Source organism: Oreochromis niloticus, linkage group LG4 (assembly GCF_001858045.2).
Source record: "Oreochromis niloticus isolate F11D_XX linkage group LG4, O_niloticus_UMD_NMBU, whole genome shotgun sequence".
Taxonomy (NCBI): domain Eukaryota; kingdom Metazoa; phylum Chordata; class Actinopteri; order Cichliformes; family Cichlidae; genus Oreochromis; species Oreochromis niloticus.
In genome coordinates, this window is record NC_031969.2 from 26,549,702 (window position 1) to 26,567,250 (window position 17,549).

The following is a 17,549-nucleotide window of genomic DNA, read 5'->3' on the forward strand; positions in this document are numbered from 1 at the left end:
CAAATTAACTCCATGTCTTCTTTTTATTGTAGCTGATCCAAACCAGCAAAACGCTGATTGAGTCAGCTGATGTGGTCTACTCCAAGCTCACACAAGCACAACGAGCAGGTATGTACCACTGTTTAGTCACTGTTTAAACTCAGAAATATGCTGACCTTTATGCCTTTTCATTAAATATCTAAACAAATAAAAAAAAGAGGATATGGACGTGTAAATAAGGATCTTAAAAAGAGGTTGAGATAAACGGGCTGTTAGCAGCAACATTCCATAACAAAACTTATATTTATAACTGGAAACTTGAGTCAAGTTGATATTTATCCTTCCCGTAGGCTGTTAAAAATGTGTGATATTGTACTGTTCCTTCCTGTATTCAAAGTCTTTCTTCTTATGACACTTAAAAAAATAAGCGTTTCTATGAAGCAAAGCAGGAAACCGCAATCTCTCTGCTACTGTGATGAAAATGACTCATAATTCAAGGACAAAATTTATGAGAAATAATTTAAATTACCTCTCTTACTGGCACATTTTATTAATTTGTTTAAGAAAAATAAGATCCACAAGAAAACAGCCTGTATTTATTTAAGGAGGGATGGATGTTTTTAGCTTCTCTGCTTTAATCCCAATGAATCATGTGATGTACGAATGTGCATCTGCACCCTTTTAAACATATTGTGTGTCATGTCCTCCTGCCCAGCAGAATGAGCATAGTGTGTCTACTCCTACAGCATCTGCATCAACATCAACAGCCGTGGCTGCTGTCAATAGAGCAGGCCATCATCAGTGAGTCAGCAGAGTAGTAATCATGTCAGTGGGCAGGTGAAAACAATCATCCAGCCACACAGACAAAGGGCTGCAGGAGAAAGAGGACAGAGAGCATAAACATCCTTTGAGAGGAGGAGAGAAATGAAAAGGTTTGACAAAGTGTGCAGTAAGAGGGGGGAGGAATGGAAAACGGTGAGAAAGGACTGATTTAACAAAGCATTTTATCAGTGCAGTCTTTTAAAAGGGCTGCTTGATGCAAGAGGTCCAGTGTTTTAGGAGAGAGGATAAAATTGACCATAATAAGATCATTAAGGGAGAAATGGCTTAAAATCAAGAAATCCTGTGGCTTGTCTTCTCGAGCCTCTTTTAAATTCAGCGCTAATTCCTCCTCATTTGCCTTGCTGCTTTGCTATGCAGCAGTGCCTCTGCTGAAGAGCTCCTCGAAAAGGAGCTCAGTTTGAATAGTGACATCTTCATTTTTCATGTTAAGACATTTTATGGCTACAGGAAACCAAAGACATGATTGAAACTAATGTGAACCTTCAGATTTGGCTCCGTTATAGACCTGGTGTGAACTTGAAAATGTGTATTTTATTTTATTTTTTATGTGTGAAAACTGGGGTTGGCTAATTGGCTCATGTCAACCCAATATCTTGAGGCCATTAAGTCCACTTTAAGCCTGCTTTATTCCCCGGTGTCACTCAGAGGCAGACATATGCTTAACACCCCTGACCACAGCAAGCCAAGCTGATATTTGTGCAGCGCAGTTACACAGTGAAGTAGGCTAAACCCTGGAGCTTCAATCATAGAGATGCCCTCCCGCTCCAAGGTTCCCCAGTGCAGAGCTAGAAGCATCTTCAAAGGCGATGACAGGAGAGTTAAGCAAAGCTTAAGCCTCACACAGCTACAGCCTCAATCACATCAGTGTCTGCTAAAAATCAGAGGTTTCAGCTTTGTGTGCTGCTGCAGACACATGAAATTTTTTTAAACGGAACAGTAATAAATGAACCTTGTTCTGTTTTGTAGATTAAGTGTATGCTTTTCTGACATAACTGAAATAACATTCAAAGGGGCTCATCAAAAGCCTCCCAATCCAAATGAAATGCAAACATTAAAGTTCCTAAATATGGAGTTACATATTTTCTTTCTAAATGTAAGTTAAAAGAAACATACAGGGACACAAAAGGTAGGAGCAACAGCCTTCAGGGGCCTCAGCTGCATGCCAAACACAGCATTTTTCCTATTACTCACTCTAATTCCCTCTGCCCCAAGCACTCACACACATGCCTCGGTCCAAACCATGCAGTTCTCAAATATACATCTCCTCCGTGTGTATGCGTGTCCATACTTTCAGGCATTGTAGTTTTGATGGCAGTAAATGAGGCAGAAAAATAAAAACACGTTGGCCAAAGAGCAATCGTTTTCAGTGACACAGTATAACATTACAGCAGGCAGCAAAACAAACACTTTCCCCAACAGAGTTTAGAAAATTTAACTTACTTGGCTTTTTATGCATAAAGTTACCTATTGCCTAAAATGAAAATTGGAAAATGGGAATTCTAAGCTTTAAATAAAATCTAATCTTGTTGACTTAAGTGAATATAAAGGCAAGTTAGCCTTTATTAAGTAATTCTAGCTTAGAATAAACAGAGCCGAGTGAACCTAACACCAGTATTTCATACCATACTTGTTTTGTTTTTGCAGCTTCACTTGCTGCAATGCCATAATAATTGGCTTAATATTGTAAGATTGCTCCCTGTGCAGCAACACATGTAATCACACTTGGTATAAAGAACAAAAAACACACATTTGTATTTGTGTTAGAACATTCTTGAGGGCAAAATATCCCGCACACTATGACACCACCACCACCAGCCTGAACTGTCAGTACAGCGCAGGATCTTTGCTTTCAAGTTGTTTGTGCCAGATTCTGACCCTACCATTGGAATGTCACGGGGGGTATTAGAGACTCATCGGACCAGGCGACGTTTTATTTTCGTTTTCTGTTGTCCAGTTTTGATGAGCCTGTGTGACTTATAGCCTCAATTTCCTGTTCTTAGCTGACAAAAGTGGCACCTGATGTGGTTTTCTGCTGCTGTAGCCCATCTGCTTCAAGCTTTGACGTATTGTGTGTTTACAGATGCGCTTCTGCAAACCTTCATTGTTACACTTGGTTTTCTTGAGTTACTGTTGCCCTCCTATGAGCTCAAAGCAGTCTGGCTATTCTTCTCTGACCTCTAGCATCAGCAAGCATTATGGTCTAGAAAAGTTGGATACTGGATTCTTTTGGACCGTTCCTCATGGATGGCTATGTGGGAAAATCCAAGTAGATCTGAGTTTCTGAAATAATCAAACTAGTCTGTCAGGCACCAACAACCCACTTTCAAAGTCACTTAACTCACCTGCGTGAACTTCAGCAAGCTGTTGTACAATGTCTGCATTAATGGATATTTGGAGATTTGCATTAATGAAGAGTTGAACAGGCACTTCTAATAAAGGGGACACTGAGTGTATGTATATCTACTGATGCCTAAGCAGTATTGGTGGTTCATGGTGGTTCCTTAAATTTAAAATCTGCGGTTGACAGAAATCTTGAAAACCCTCATTTGATAAATTATGCCAGTATTTGCAAATCTTACTTCTCTTATCTAACCCTCTACCAGCAGATGAACATGGAAACAAACCCTGCTTCATGCACAAAGGTCACCGGCTTAATCACATGCTAATTTGGACTTTTTATTTCCTTATACTACTAACCAGAAGTCAACTCATGATCAGCAATCACAAACCTGACAGACGACCGTAGGCGCAGGCTTTTAGTTCCCTGTTGCAGCACTTAAAATTCAATATACTCTAAGGTTATTGTGGATTATTTTACTGTAACATATAAAAGATGCTGCCTGCTTCATCTTTAAGTGTTCAAATGTGTATTTTAACATAAATATGGATCAAAAAGCAGCTTAATAATGCAAAGCGAAACATACTGAGCTGCTTGCTGTGAAACTTCTCTAAAATTTGTTGGTGGACAAATAAAATTCTAGACAGATTTTCTGCAGTAATGCTACAGTGTCCCTTAATAGACTTTCCCTCTGTTTTGATCATGTTCTTAACCTGTGTCTCAGTTCATTAAAATGATTTCTTAACCCTGGAGAAAAGAAAAGTCATGCATTGCACTGGGTTTGACTCGACTCCCCCACCAAAACTCGGCATCATTCTGATGGCTTGGAAAGCATGAATTTACCTCTCTTGATAGATTGACAAGTACTGAATGCATCCTTCAGAAGCCATTCCATCAACCATATGATTATGTACATACTGACAATGACAGTAGCATCAGCCTGAACATAGAGAGTCAGTGAGAGGCATGTGAAGCGCGAAATGATGGATTTGCATGGAATAGAAGGTTTTGTCCTCACGATCAATCCAGAAGTCGAAGTTATAATTTTGCTATAATGGCTCTGTGAGAAGCAGAAAAGGTGCTAATGGAGGACAGGCTGTCAGTATCCAAAAGAGAATGTGGAGTAGGATGCGTGAGTATGTTCGCTTCATGTAAGCACATGCACTCATTAATTTTAGGACCTGTGATTGAACCTGACACTTTTGCCCTAGACATTAAAATTGTTCTCTGCTCATCAGCTAAATGCTGTTGTGACAAAGCCATAATCACACCAATGGCCACGATCTGAATGAGAGGCCCAAACTATCCTCTTACATCCTAACCTGCCCATTGGCACATTCCTCATTTTACGAGTAGGAAGTTAAAAATGGATAGTTTGGGGTTGCTGTGGTTTTTAAGTCTCAGCAGCACCACCTCCTTCCTTCCTGTGCACAGTTTTTCCCAGTTATTATTGCAGCTAATCAGTTCAATTTGGGCAGTGAAGCTGACGTGTTGATGAGGATGGAGAGGTGTTAGATAATTCCCCTTGGGCACTATTGATGGCTCACTATCACACACATTGCTAATGTGGGACCAGGAAAACAGCTGGGATGCACACTCTGGCACCTCCAGATGCTACCACTGTGTTTTTGTGCACATTGTGTACACTGGCTTATTTGTCTGCATGCATATCTAATCTGTGTGTGGGTAGCCTGGTTTCCAGTCATTCTCCCCACTAGCCTCTGCTTCACTAGCTTATTTAAAGATTTGTTCCAGCAGTGTTTCTCAAAAATGTAACGCATAAGCTTTGTTGTGTCCAGAATTCATTTAGATGTGTGTGTGTGTCGTGGTGTACTAGTTTGTCAGTGCACCGATTTACTCACATCACAAAGAACGGAGCATTCATTTTCAAATGCAAATGTGGCATGACTGTACCTTTATTATGAAGGTGATATACTTGGTGATCAGATGATATAAATACTTAAATACACACGTCCTGATTGCGGGAGAAAGATTCTAAGCAGAGATGCCTAGACCTCCCTCTTCTTGGCCACATCCTTTAACCCTTCTTTCGGGACACCAAAGTGTTCCTTAACCACCTGAGAGATAAAATGTCTCCAGCATGTCATGGGTCTACTCCGGGCCTTCATCCCATTGGGACATGCCCAAAACACCTGACCTAAGAAGCGCCCAGGAGAATGTGGAGAAGTACATACTCTGAGCCCCTCCCCAATGAGAGATAAGCTGAGCACCTTATCCTGTCTCTAAGGCTGAGCCCACACATCCAGGCATTCAGAGGAAAGTCATTTCTGTCACTTATATCCACCATCTCATTATTTCGTTCACTACCCACAGCCTGTGGCCATAGGTGAGCGTAGGTGGACCAGTAAATCAACAGCTTCGCTTTCCCGCTTTGCTCTCTCTTCACCACAACATACCAGTACAGCATCTGCATTGCTGCAGATGTTGCAAGAGTATTTCTGTTAATCTTCTGCTCTCCCCTCACTCATTAACAAGACCCTGAAGTACTCCGACCTAAAATCGAAGGTGCTGATTGTCATTTCTCACACTCCCCGGTGCAAGCTGGAGGTCATGACTCAGTGAAGCTAACAGAACCACATCTGCAAAAAGAAGAGGAAAGATTGGGAGACCACCAATACTGACATCATCTACCCCTTAGCTGTGTCTAGAAATTCTGTTCATAAAAGATTTTAACAGAATTGGTGCCAAAGGGCAGCCCAGTGAACTCAGTACTCACAGGGAATGAGTCTGACTTGTTGCCTCAGAGCGAATCAAGCTCTCACTGCAGTTGAACAGAAACCAAATGGGCTGAAGCTGAAGCAATCCTGAAGCACGCCTCACATTATACTTTGAGAAATGCAGTCGAGTGCTTTCTCCAAATTCCCAAAATGTATGTAGACTCATTGAGCAAACTTGAATGCATTGTTCTTCCTGGATCCAAGGTTCGACTAACAGATGAACTCTCCTCTCTGGTAACCTGGCATAGACCTTCCCAGGGTGTCATGGATTGGCTGTGTGGGAGCAAGGGTGGAACTTTATGCAGGACTCAGGGGAAATGGGAATAACTCCAAAAAACTGCTTTAATGCTGTCAGGCAAAGAGTAAACAAAAGCCAAAAATGTACGCAGAAGAGAGCCAGGAATTCCAAATACCAGAAATGACGGAGCAAGGGAACAAACAGCAGTGAGGGACAATATGACAAAGGACAAGGAGAGACAGAGGCAACATATACTCACAAAATAATGAGGGAGAGGTAGCACGTGAGAACACAGGTGAGGATAACTTAACATAATAACTCAAAAGGAAGTAAAACTGAACACCAAGCACAAGAGACAAAAGACTACCACAGTAAAAATGGGAAGTAGCAAAACACAAAGACTAAACAAGACATGGAAACACAAGGGAGGCAGGAACTCAAGGATTTAAATATAAACCAAAGTATAACCATAAACAGAACTAGAAGTGAAAATGAAGCCAGATAAAATTGGTGCAAAGGAACCAACCAGGAAATGCAAAAACTCAGAACAAGTAATTCTCAAAACCAATAGAACAGTAATTTATAGAAAACTCAAAACCCAGGGACTCTGAGAAAGGGAGGCTGAGGAGTGAAGTTAGAGCACACCCTCCTGCCCCCCTTCTTGAAAAGGGGGCACCAGCTGTATTTCTTGGCACCTCTATGTATTCCACGTCTGGTGGCGAGGTGTTCAGGCATCTGGCTTGAATATAGCCATGCATCATGCCATATTAAGGCAGGTCCAGGAACAGGTGCAAGCTTACTATATGAGTTAAAGACCTGCTGCCTCTCTGCCAGCCCTACCATGTGTATTTATTGATGTTCTCTTCCTTGCAAAGGTTTTCGCTATGATGAACCACTGTTTCAGTCAGCACTGTGTATTTTATTGCCAGTAGAAAAGATGAAGAACTCTCCCTCCCTTTATCTTCCTTGGATTTAACCAGTTTTTCTCCCAGCTCATCAGCAGCTGGAATATCCCATGTTCTGCTTCATGGCATTGTGTTGGGCTTTCCAGTGTGTATGAATAGAGATAAATTAATGAAACACTGAGCTGACTGTCATGCATTCCCCACTCAGAGCATTTCCTATCTTTTTATTCATTATTTCTTTTCATCAGATCCTGTTTGAAGGTTCTGTTTGATTTTATTATTTACTTACCTTTCTGTCTCTCTGCCTGAAGCCACTGTATGTTTTTGAAGCAGAAGAGGTGCTGCAGTACTTGTTACAAAGGCAAAAACCCTCTCTGCTCTTTACTCTACTGAGGTGTGTGTGTGTGATATGTTTGCATTTGTTTGGCTACTCAGAAGAGATATATTATTCCCTAAGTCCTCCTTAGGACCCGACTCTCCCTGTCTCTCTCTCTCAACGTAAAATTCAATCTCTTCAGAGTGTGCTACAGGGCCACATTTTTATTAGCTCAAATTTCACATAGTTTAAGTGACACTAAGGAACAGCAACATCAAGACTGTTAGGGGAAGGGAAAGCTTCATAATGCCAAATTAAATGCTTCAAGAGCTGTATTGCCTCCTCTAGCTAATTTGCTAAATTCATGACTTACTCCGCTCCCTGCCATCCTAACTCCTCGTGTCCTGTGAACACAAACTTCCTTGGCTCCTCTCTGAGCCCATTAACTACAACAGATTACGAGATCAAATCAGTCCTAATCCCTGTTAGCAGAACTTTCAGGCTCTGAAACAGATATTCTGCATTGGTTGTACATCACCATCAAGTTTGGAAATTATAGCGCATCTGTGCTGGTTCAGCCTGGTATGCCCTGAAAACTGGTGATTGTGTCATTTTGTTTTTATTTTTAATTTTAATTTTTTTTTTATCTTGACTTCATAAAGTCAACATAGTCTCATTTTTCTTCTTACAAAATGAGAGGCCTCTATACCCCTTGCATGTTTCTGTGCTTCAAGGATGCACTCTGAAGATGATAACACAAACCGTTTGTCAAATGGGAACAATGTAGCTACATTACAAAACCAAGATGGCATCTCATACTTTCCCAGCACAAATTTGGGGTGTTTTGTTGAATATTAAAACAAAACAAAACAAAAAACCCTAACAAAACAGTGTTTCGATATTATACGGCTCTGGTACTTGCTGACAGTACAGTAAGTCTCCTACTCTCCACCAGTTCAACTAAAGAATGTTCCTGAAAAGAGGTTTGTTGCAGTACCTGCCACCTGGAAATGTTCAAAGACTAAAGAAGGAATGACTTGAGGTGACGGGCTTCTTGTGAATTGTAGTGTATTATGTTTCATCATTGTTTTTGCAGTAAATCGAAGCTGAAGAACCATAAGGTCACTTGTCAGGGACAGACTGACAAGCAGGCTGAGCCTTAGGTTTAGGAGGAGTTTGCTCTTAAAGCCCGGGGGATTAGTTACGGTCTGCCTGGGCTAAATGAAGCAGGAAGCACTGATAGATTAATTAGAGTTTAGCCTGCTTCATATGACCTCAGTTTAGACAGCCATAGCAACACAACACACTGCATGCTAAAATCCAACTGTAGTGCTCCAACTTGGTTGTGGGTACAAGAACAAACAATAAAATCTACTAAAAGATGGTTATATTACAGTATGTCATTGGATTTTATAATGTCTGTGAATTTATATGCATAACAGATCTGGACTAATATGCATTAATGCATTTATGGCAGAGTTTTGTACACTGCAAGACACTTTACCTAAAACTTCTCAGCGGGCATATTTTGTTTCATGGTGATTTTTGCAAAATTGCAAAATGTAGTTATTTTCCTTGGTCTGCATACATGAGGTTATTTACTCTTGTATGAAATTTCTTCTACTAAACATTGTAAAACAAATACTCCAATGTAGACTATGCCTAAAAGTGTTTTTTGCATTGTATTTTTTCCACTTTAATATGTTTTGCTTTTATTTACATGGCACGCCTGCCTGTGTGTTTGTCCAGGTTTGGACTTCCATGAGGACCTGCATCGCATTGGAGCAAAGGAGGGTCTGAAAGGACGTAAACTGCAGAAGGCTATGGAGAGCTACGCTTGGAACATCACTGTGCTGAAGGTTAGTGAACCCCTCCTACAACACAGCAACAAGCCTAATAATTAATCTAAACCCCCCATTTGTATAAAGTACAGCTATTAAAAGTGATTAATGTGCATTTGAGATTACTTTGGGGACTGTACCCAACTGGACAAGCAATCTGAGACCATGTTGCTGAGATTAAATAACATAATGTCTTAAGAAAGCTCACTGGGCTAATTGTATTTCCCTCTTCTCTAATCCCTAAACCTCTTAATTAATTACTGTTGAGTCCAAGTACCATTTTATTTATTTGGTCGTGTAACTATCTTGACAAGACACGATAGGATTGTTCGCGCTTGTTTATAGACACACATATGCTGCTCTGTTATTCCTCATAAGGAGACACTGGATCCCCTAGACATGCCTTGATGATGATGCATTCTTGTCTTTGCCTGCCCCTTGACACAGGAGATAAGGCTGCTCAATGCTCTCATCTCATTTCCTCTACGACTGCTGCCGGTAATAGCAACGCTAAAATAACGCCACATGCTAAGTACAGACAGAGTGGCTTGAGCATTAGGATAGATAGATGTCTTCTCCTTTTCATGCCAGTCTTGCCAGATGGAAAACAACAAAAAGGGGGTTGCATTGCTGTTAGGGTTAAAATGATGTCCTCCACCCATCTATGGTGCAATTTACGCCCTTGCTTCCTTTAGCTAGACCAGCTGTCCAGAATCTATCCCAGCACTAACCACATTCACACACCTTATTTTTCCGATCGCAGTCTCCCCCCCGTTTCGTCTGTTCTCCTGTGATGAGCCACCCTTTCAACAACAAGGTGGCACACACATAACTCCTTCTTGTCCTCTTCCCATTCTTCAGTTGTAATCTGCGTCTCATAGTGAACATTTGGTGAGAGCTTGGTGCTTGTTTGCCAAGGCTGGCAGCCGTACCCAGTTATTATTTCACCTGTCAGCCTCTCCAGATTCTCAGCAGGCCAGGAAGTACTCGCTAGTCGTTAGAGATGGAAGTGTGGGACGCTGAGAGGAAAGGCGAGGGAAGAGTCATGTCCTATCTGTTTGTCAGTGTTCGTCTCTAGCTCCATCTCCACCCTTACTTTGACAGTTTCGGTCAGTTCGGGGCTGTCACGGTGAATGAGGGTATTTGCCCATTTCTGCCACTTATTGTTCCAGTTAGTCAAGAAAGAAGAAAAATCAAAGAGACAGAAAGAGATCCTTTGAAGCAAATGTCAGCCACATTGCTGTCCTTTTTAGAAGAATAACAGGGATTGAAAAAAGATGTCTCCCAAATCGCTCATGTTTGTACTTTCTAGTGTTATAATCTGTTTTCTTGGGCAGTTACATATAATTAAATAACCTCCTCTTAAATTCACTCAGATTTTGGCCTCTTCAGTCTTTTCTGTGTGAAGCCAATGTAACTCTAACCCTTTTATATGTGATTAAATCAAATTCTCGCAGATGTCTTGTTGTTATGGTTAATCCTTAATATAAGAACTGACTCAATCTATATGTTCCAATGATGCTTATACTCTGCTGTCTCTTCTAACTTCCCATGGATGTCTATAAATGTAAAATAATACCTAGAGGCAGGTTATCGACTACTCAATTTCTCTCAAAGGAGTGGTCCGTTTCTGATAAACAAAAAGGACACTGGTTTAGAATTTAATGAGGATATAGTTGTGGGATTTAGTAGCTGTCCTTACATGAGCTTAGCCCCCTGCGGACAACGTTAGGCCAGCTGTAGGGGTGAATGCATTCAAAGACAAGTGTAGCCGTTATTTGACTCAGGCAGCACAGGATAAGCTTCTTGCTGCCTTATTTTATGCCTGGTGAGTCATGACTTACATAATTTCTTTTTTTTCCTCCTTCTTCTTCTTTTTTTATTCCAAACATATGACATGCTCATACTCCCGGTTTGCGTGCTGTATTGGTTGAGCTAAAATGCCACTTGCAGTGTATTAACATCACCAACGAGTAGATCGCAGGCCATCGTCTGCAGGGCATCACCTTTAGTCTTACCCCAGTATGTCATACCGCTGTACCTGCCTTGTGGCACTAAGAACTTTATCCCTTTCGCCGTTTATATTTTAGTCTGGTCCACAACAGGTCAGACTGTGTCTCTTCACAAGGAGGTTAGCCCAGCAAGCTGTCGCAGCAGGTCAGGCAGACCGAAGTTCAGTGCGAGGGAGGTAAAATATGCAGATTCGCAGATAAAAGGAAAATTGCTTTCAACTTTCTTGTGAGCAGATGTTGAAGTGGACATGCTGGAGGAATCTGGCGAGAGTAAACCCTGAGGGTCGAGAAATTAGATTGTTCAAGTGGAGGGAGTTTGTCTGAAGCGTGTGGTCTTTCTCCCTTTTTTTTCATCTCCTTTGGACAGTTCTAATAATATAAGCACCTCTTACACACAGAAATAACTGCCTGTGGAGAAAACTCCACCACATTTCCACATGGCAGAGACAGCTAGCTTAAGGAGGGAGGCAGCCATGGCAGTGGCCCAGATTGACTTGACAGTGCCGTAGCGCAGGATGCCTGCCCTGACCACTTCCTCCACATATGGCAGGGTTTCATCTCTGGGGTGTTCAAATAAAGAGCAGAAATGTAGTATAACATTGCCACCATATGCCAGCAGTACTTGCAAGCTGAGAGGAACAGTACAAAGGGCTGGCAAGAAACCAAAGGCCTTTGTTCATTGGCTTCATACTGCCCCCTTCTGCATCTTTTTGAGTAATACATTAACAATAAGCAATAATATAAGCACCTTTACTTTCTTCTCACTAAAAAGTCATGCAGATAGTGGTCGTTTAGAGATTAAAATCTGTTTTCTAAAAAACAAAGAAGAGGGATAAAAGGAAATTGCATTGATGGTGTTATTTAAAATAGAGTTAGTATAAGTAGCCTTTAGGGAATGCTGTTTGAATGCATTTAAATTTTATATAGTTCAGTGATATTAACAAATGTTTCTTTCTGCCTCTTCTTCTGTGTCTAATTCTTAGGGCCAGGCTGACCTGCTAAAGCACGCAAAGAGTGAGGCACTGGACACTCTGCGTCAGATCCACTGTGCAGCTCAGTCCTGTGGCCTCAGTAAAAATGGAGCAGCTTCCCCACAGCTTCAGCACCATCCTCACCACCAGCCGCAGCAGACACAGCAGCAGCCTCAGGCCAAGACCCACCCAACGCCTCCACTGCTGTGCCAACCCCAAAATCAGCTCCAGTCTCAGACCGCACCTCAGGCTTATCTGCACCCGCATCCCCAGCAATATCCCCAGCTGCATCCCCAGCTATCGGCTCCTCCTCTGGCCCCACCTGTTCCAAAACCACCTGCCTACCCTCAACCGCCACCGCTACCCCAGCACCAGTTTCAGTTCCAAAACCAGCAGCAGAGGGCAGCAGTACCTCTCGACACCATCCCCGAGAAAGAAAAAGAGACTGTCAGTGACAGTCCTGCGGGATCCTGCTGACCCGCTGCCTGTGCCCACAGAGAATCCGTCCCAAAGAGAGACAGTGAGACAGAGAAGCAGAAAGGTGTAGAAAGAAAGCAAGAGGTCAGTAAAGAAAGAGAGATGGAAGAAGTTGCTGAGAAATTAAAAGAGATGATGATGAGGAGGAAGCCTCGTCGTGTTAGAAGCGAGACGCAAGTTTGAGAGGTGATTTGAGTTGGCCAGAGATATGAAAGAGAAGAGAGATACTACACTTCAGCTAGAAGTGAAAAGCAGAAGGATAACGGCTGAAAACATCAGTGAGTTACATATCCCTGTCTCTCTCTGGGCACTGCTATTTTCAAGCCCCTCCACGATGTACTCTAGCTCTGTGGGTACAGGCTTTACCTCACTTTGGCATTTAATGCCACAAATTTGCCTTTTTTATTTTCAGAGACTCCTTGGCATGTCTTCAAGTGTTTATTTCTTCACATTCACACTTTCCCTCCCACAACTAAGACATACAGGAAACCCTCACTTATTTTGATGATGAAGAGGAGGCCATTTTAATTTAGTGGCACAAAGTAGAGCAGCTCTGCTAGTCTGTAGGGGTCACAAATGGCCATTTCAGCACAAAATAAGCAGCTATAGTGCTAAAATAGAAAAAAAAAATCACCCTGATGTATTATTGCTGGTGTCAGTCTTCATCAGGCCCCTCAGATCTCTAGTGTCATTTCTCTTAGGGTTTAAGTTCTCCGGCATTCTTGGACACTCCCCACACAATCTTTTTGTCTCCTTCCTAGGGGCTACGTATATGATGTTATGTGAGTTGATGTCCTGGTCCCTAGGATGGAGCACGTCCTTAAGTGGCGGAGTTCACCAGTCAGTCACAACTGGAATATTTGACCCCTCCCGTTAGAGGTCAAAGATCATCAGGAACATGATACTGCTGTCTATAAGAATAAAGTGACTATAGATGTAAAATGTATGCAAAGTGTATGAAGGGAACATATATTGCTATAATAATTCTCGGACATTCATGATTGATATTATTATAACTGTTGTTAGTTTTATTGATATTCTAAGTATTTTTTAACATTACTTCCACATACACAGTGATTTGACACCTGTTGTTCTGTGGTGCAGATCAAGCCAACCAGTGCATGTGCCATTGGAATGAAAGGTTTAGGGGTTAGCACCACAACACAACAGTCGAACAATAACCTGACGTGTTTCACTTCAAAGTGAGTGTGGATTCTGTAAGAGATCTCTTAAGTGGCCCATTAAAACTGGCTTCATTGTTTCTCCTGTCTCCTCTTGTTCATTACTATTTAATAATCATTCAAGTAGCTATATGTACAAATGAACTGGGATAAATGGATGTAAATGGATGCTCTTTGCAATTTTATTTAGATTTTTAAACTGATATTTTTTTTTAAAAAAAAGGTTTTTACTGTGCAGGGTTCACACACGGTGCCACTGCTTTTATTTTTTTTAAAGAGACCTAGCCATTTAAAAGCAACAATCAATATAGCTTTACAAAAGTGCACTGTAATGCATAGTCAATTCTCAATCGATCTTAAATGATTCCCTTATTACTAAAATAGATTTAAGCCATTTAGTTTATCATGAATGAGATAGCACTGCTTCCTGTTGTCCATAAGATGGCAACAAACATTAAGTAAATGGTTGTGGGGATAAAAACAATCAAGCGTTCAATATTTGCTTTTAAGAGTTGTTATCTTGTTATTTTTACTGCAAATTTGTCCCTGATTTGTAAAGCAGATCATTTGTGCACAGATGTGCCTGACATGCCTGACACCCTACCGGAAGTCTTTTTCTAGGTCTTTACTTGTGAAGTGCTTTCACTATGAGAGAGAAAAGTCCATGCATCCTCATTAGCATAGCCTTTGAATGAACTTGTCATTAGAGCAGAGAAAGGGCATCCGTTTTTTAAATATATATATATTTGCTAATTGACTTCAGCCCCTCACCAGTCATTGTAATGGTATGTCTTAATAAACCTTTAGCATGCAGCCACAAAAACATACCTGCAGTGCATCAAAGGTCCACTCAGGCGTCTTGGAGATGACCTGGGATAGGCCACTAATTAATGGCAGCGAGCTTTACAGCAAACTTCAAATGAGCAAAGACTAGAAAAAAAGAGAATCAGTGGTTTTGTGCTACGTTTGTCACTGGTCTAAATGACGTCCAGAGGACTGATGGGATGGACGGCACAGGGCAATATAAAAGACACTCATTCGACCCCTGGGACCAGATGACTTCCCTTCAGACAACAGAGCAGATGTTGTGGTTCCCCACTAAGTTCCAAGAAGCTGCTGGGATGGAAATGAATAACAGGGTAAGAAGACAGCTTCATTTTTTTGTTTGTTTGTTTAAAATTTTCATGGTTTTACTTTGCTGATTTTTTTGTTTGTTCTTTTTAATTGCTTTTTCTACATTAGCATCCCTTTGTGCTCTAAAGGTATAAGCAGCCTACTGAAAAACAATTTGGGATATTTGGTATCAGTTATTCAATTCTCAAGTGTAGTGGAGGAATAAATTTAATTTAATGCATTTTACTGTAAATATTTAACACTGACCATTTCCTACTGAATGTGGTTTTATCATGTCACTAAGCTCCAATGATAAATATATATGTACATTTATTATACAGCATCTTCTCTTCTGTAACCCAGGAGTGAGGGGATTAAAATAAATAGAAGAATAGAAATAATTTACCTATGATATACGATAAATAACAAATTATGCCTGGCTATATACATATATGTTCAGGCTTATAAGCTTTATCATTAAATGGGGGCTGTTTGTATTGTATTGTACGTAATGCAATGTTGGTTAAAATTTAAGCTTACCAACATGTTGCATGGGCATGTTGATACTGACTGACTAGTGCTTTGGGTTTATTATCATTGTTTATAATAGATTTAGATGGATAGTATTATTTTATTATAAATTCAGTGATTTATATTTATTATGCATTGGAATTTGTCCATTCAACTTCATATTAATTCACATTTACATGTACTTCATGCACTCTGTATTTTTTGTTATTTATAATCATACCTCTTTAATCCTAAAAATCATATTTTTAATCTAATTTCTTTTAATGACCAGAAAGCCATGGTATTGGTCTTGCTGCTGCTACTGTCTCAGCTGGCCTGTGACGCTCACAGCGTGTCTGAGTGCTGCAGAGAACCGTCTCGTCCCTGCCGCCTTTATGTGTTGCTGTGTCGCTCAGGCAACAAGGGACCGGGTGGAGTCCTCACAGATGATGCGGCCGCTGGGATCCTCACTCTGGGCAAACGAAAAGAGGACGAGTATCGCTTTCAGAGCCGACTCCAACAGCTCCTACAAGGCTCCAGGAACCAAGCAGCAGGGATTCTGACAATGGGGAAGAGAACCAGAGAGAGAGCTGGGGAGCAGTACATGGACTGGATGGCTCAATCTGGAACGACCATTATGACACCCCTGCCTGTTTGAAACTAATCGAGTAAAACCAGGGACGCTGTTTAAATGAAAAAAGTCACACTTTACACCAAATGTATATTTTTTTGCTCAGAAATAATGTGAATTTGAATGTGATGTCCAAATTTTAGGAAAAATGTTCTATATTGTACATAAAAGGGTCTGTGATCTAATAAAAAAGAATCAAAGCTGATCAACTGTTAACTTTCATGACTATATACAAACGTGACAAATACTCAATTTTATATTCTGGAATAAGTTAAGCATTTGATAGACATCACATACAGTAATGATCATTTCTTGGTTGATGGGATGAATACGAGATAAAAAGCACACTGTGGAAGACACCCAGAGATTAAAAATAGATAATAAGATTTATCCACTAGAAAATCACAGATGAATGCCTGAATCCAGCCAAAATATAAAAACAACCTTTGTGTTAGTCTATAAGCACAATCCATCAGCCACACCCAAGGTAAATGGTAAACAGCCACCATGCATGTAGGGTGCTTCAAGGTGTCTTAAATTTAATTTTGCTTCATCTAAGTGTAGTATGGTGAAAAGATATGATCCCTGTAGCTATAGGGAGAATAAAACATAAAGCATAAACTATTTGTTTTAACTGCTTCCTTACCAGGTATTCAAGGCATAGTCTGCTAATTTGAAATATTGGAACAGACACATGCCTCCCTGTAATGCTCACAATCATTGCCAGGCACCTGACTTAAACTCAGTCCGGCTGGTGGCTTTTTAAAGAATTTTTTACATCTGCCAAACTGACACAGATGCATATAAATCTCAAATCTGTCCAACAGAAAGTACCTCTGATTAAAACGAACAAAAACATAACTGTTTGTGATTAAAAATAGAAATTTTCATGGGTATGAATTTATATGCGGAACTAATATAGTGGATTTGTGTGCACAACAGCTTTATGCAACCATATGGAGTCGAGAGGAAATGCTAATAAGTGACGATGAAACATAAAGAACCAGTGAAATCTGTTATTTCGAGGTCAGTTTATGTGTATAGGTTTTTACTGCATCTTCTACAGCAACTATCTGCGTGGGTGTTTGTTGATGCATGGGGACTAAATAAAAAGTGAAATAGAGGTGGTGATACAGACAGCAGCCTGTTAGATTCTTCAAGCACATCAACAAAAAGCCTAGCAGCAAATTGACTGTTATTACACTGAGCCAAAACGTGAATCGCTTGATGCTGTGCTTTATTCAACTTGACCTAGCCTCATGTGTCAAAAGAAGGGCTGATAAAAACACAAAATCTTTCCAGAGATGCCAAAGAAGATATTCAGTTGCTTTCTTCCACAGCAAACAAAACGTGCACACACCTCCCTTTCTGTGTTATTAACGCGGGATCCAGCTGTACCTCAGAAAAATGATTGGTAATTTAAGTGAGAAGTCTAAGCAACAGAAAACCCTCTTCT

General features: G+C 40.7%; 2 protein-coding genes across 2 annotated transcripts in view; both read left to right on the forward strand.

Annotated features, from left to right (window-relative positions):
• Nucleotides 1-13,919, forward strand: part of plcl5 (phospholipase C like 5) — a 65,760-nt gene extending 51,841 nt beyond the window's left edge. Inside the window, exons 4-6 of the mRNA XM_003442159.5 lie at nt 33-108; nt 9,107-9,216; nt 12,194-13,919. Coding sequence (XP_003442207.1) covers nt 33-108; nt 9,107-9,216; nt 12,194-12,658 — 651 coding nt within the window. The 3' untranslated portion in view covers nt 12,659-13,919. The remainder of the gene's footprint in view (nt 1-32; nt 109-9,106; nt 9,217-12,193) is intronic.
• Nucleotides 13,920-14,892: 973 nt separating this feature from the next.
• On the forward strand, nt 14,893-16,298 carry hcrt (hypocretin (orexin) neuropeptide precursor). The gene is given in 2 exon segments (NM_001279703.1): nt 14,893-14,978; nt 15,755-16,298. Coding segments are annotated over 2 exon segments (423 nt in total). The 5' UTR covers nt 14,893-14,921; the 3' UTR covers nt 16,121-16,298.
• The last annotated feature ends 1,251 nt before the right edge of the window (nt 16,299-17,549 follow it).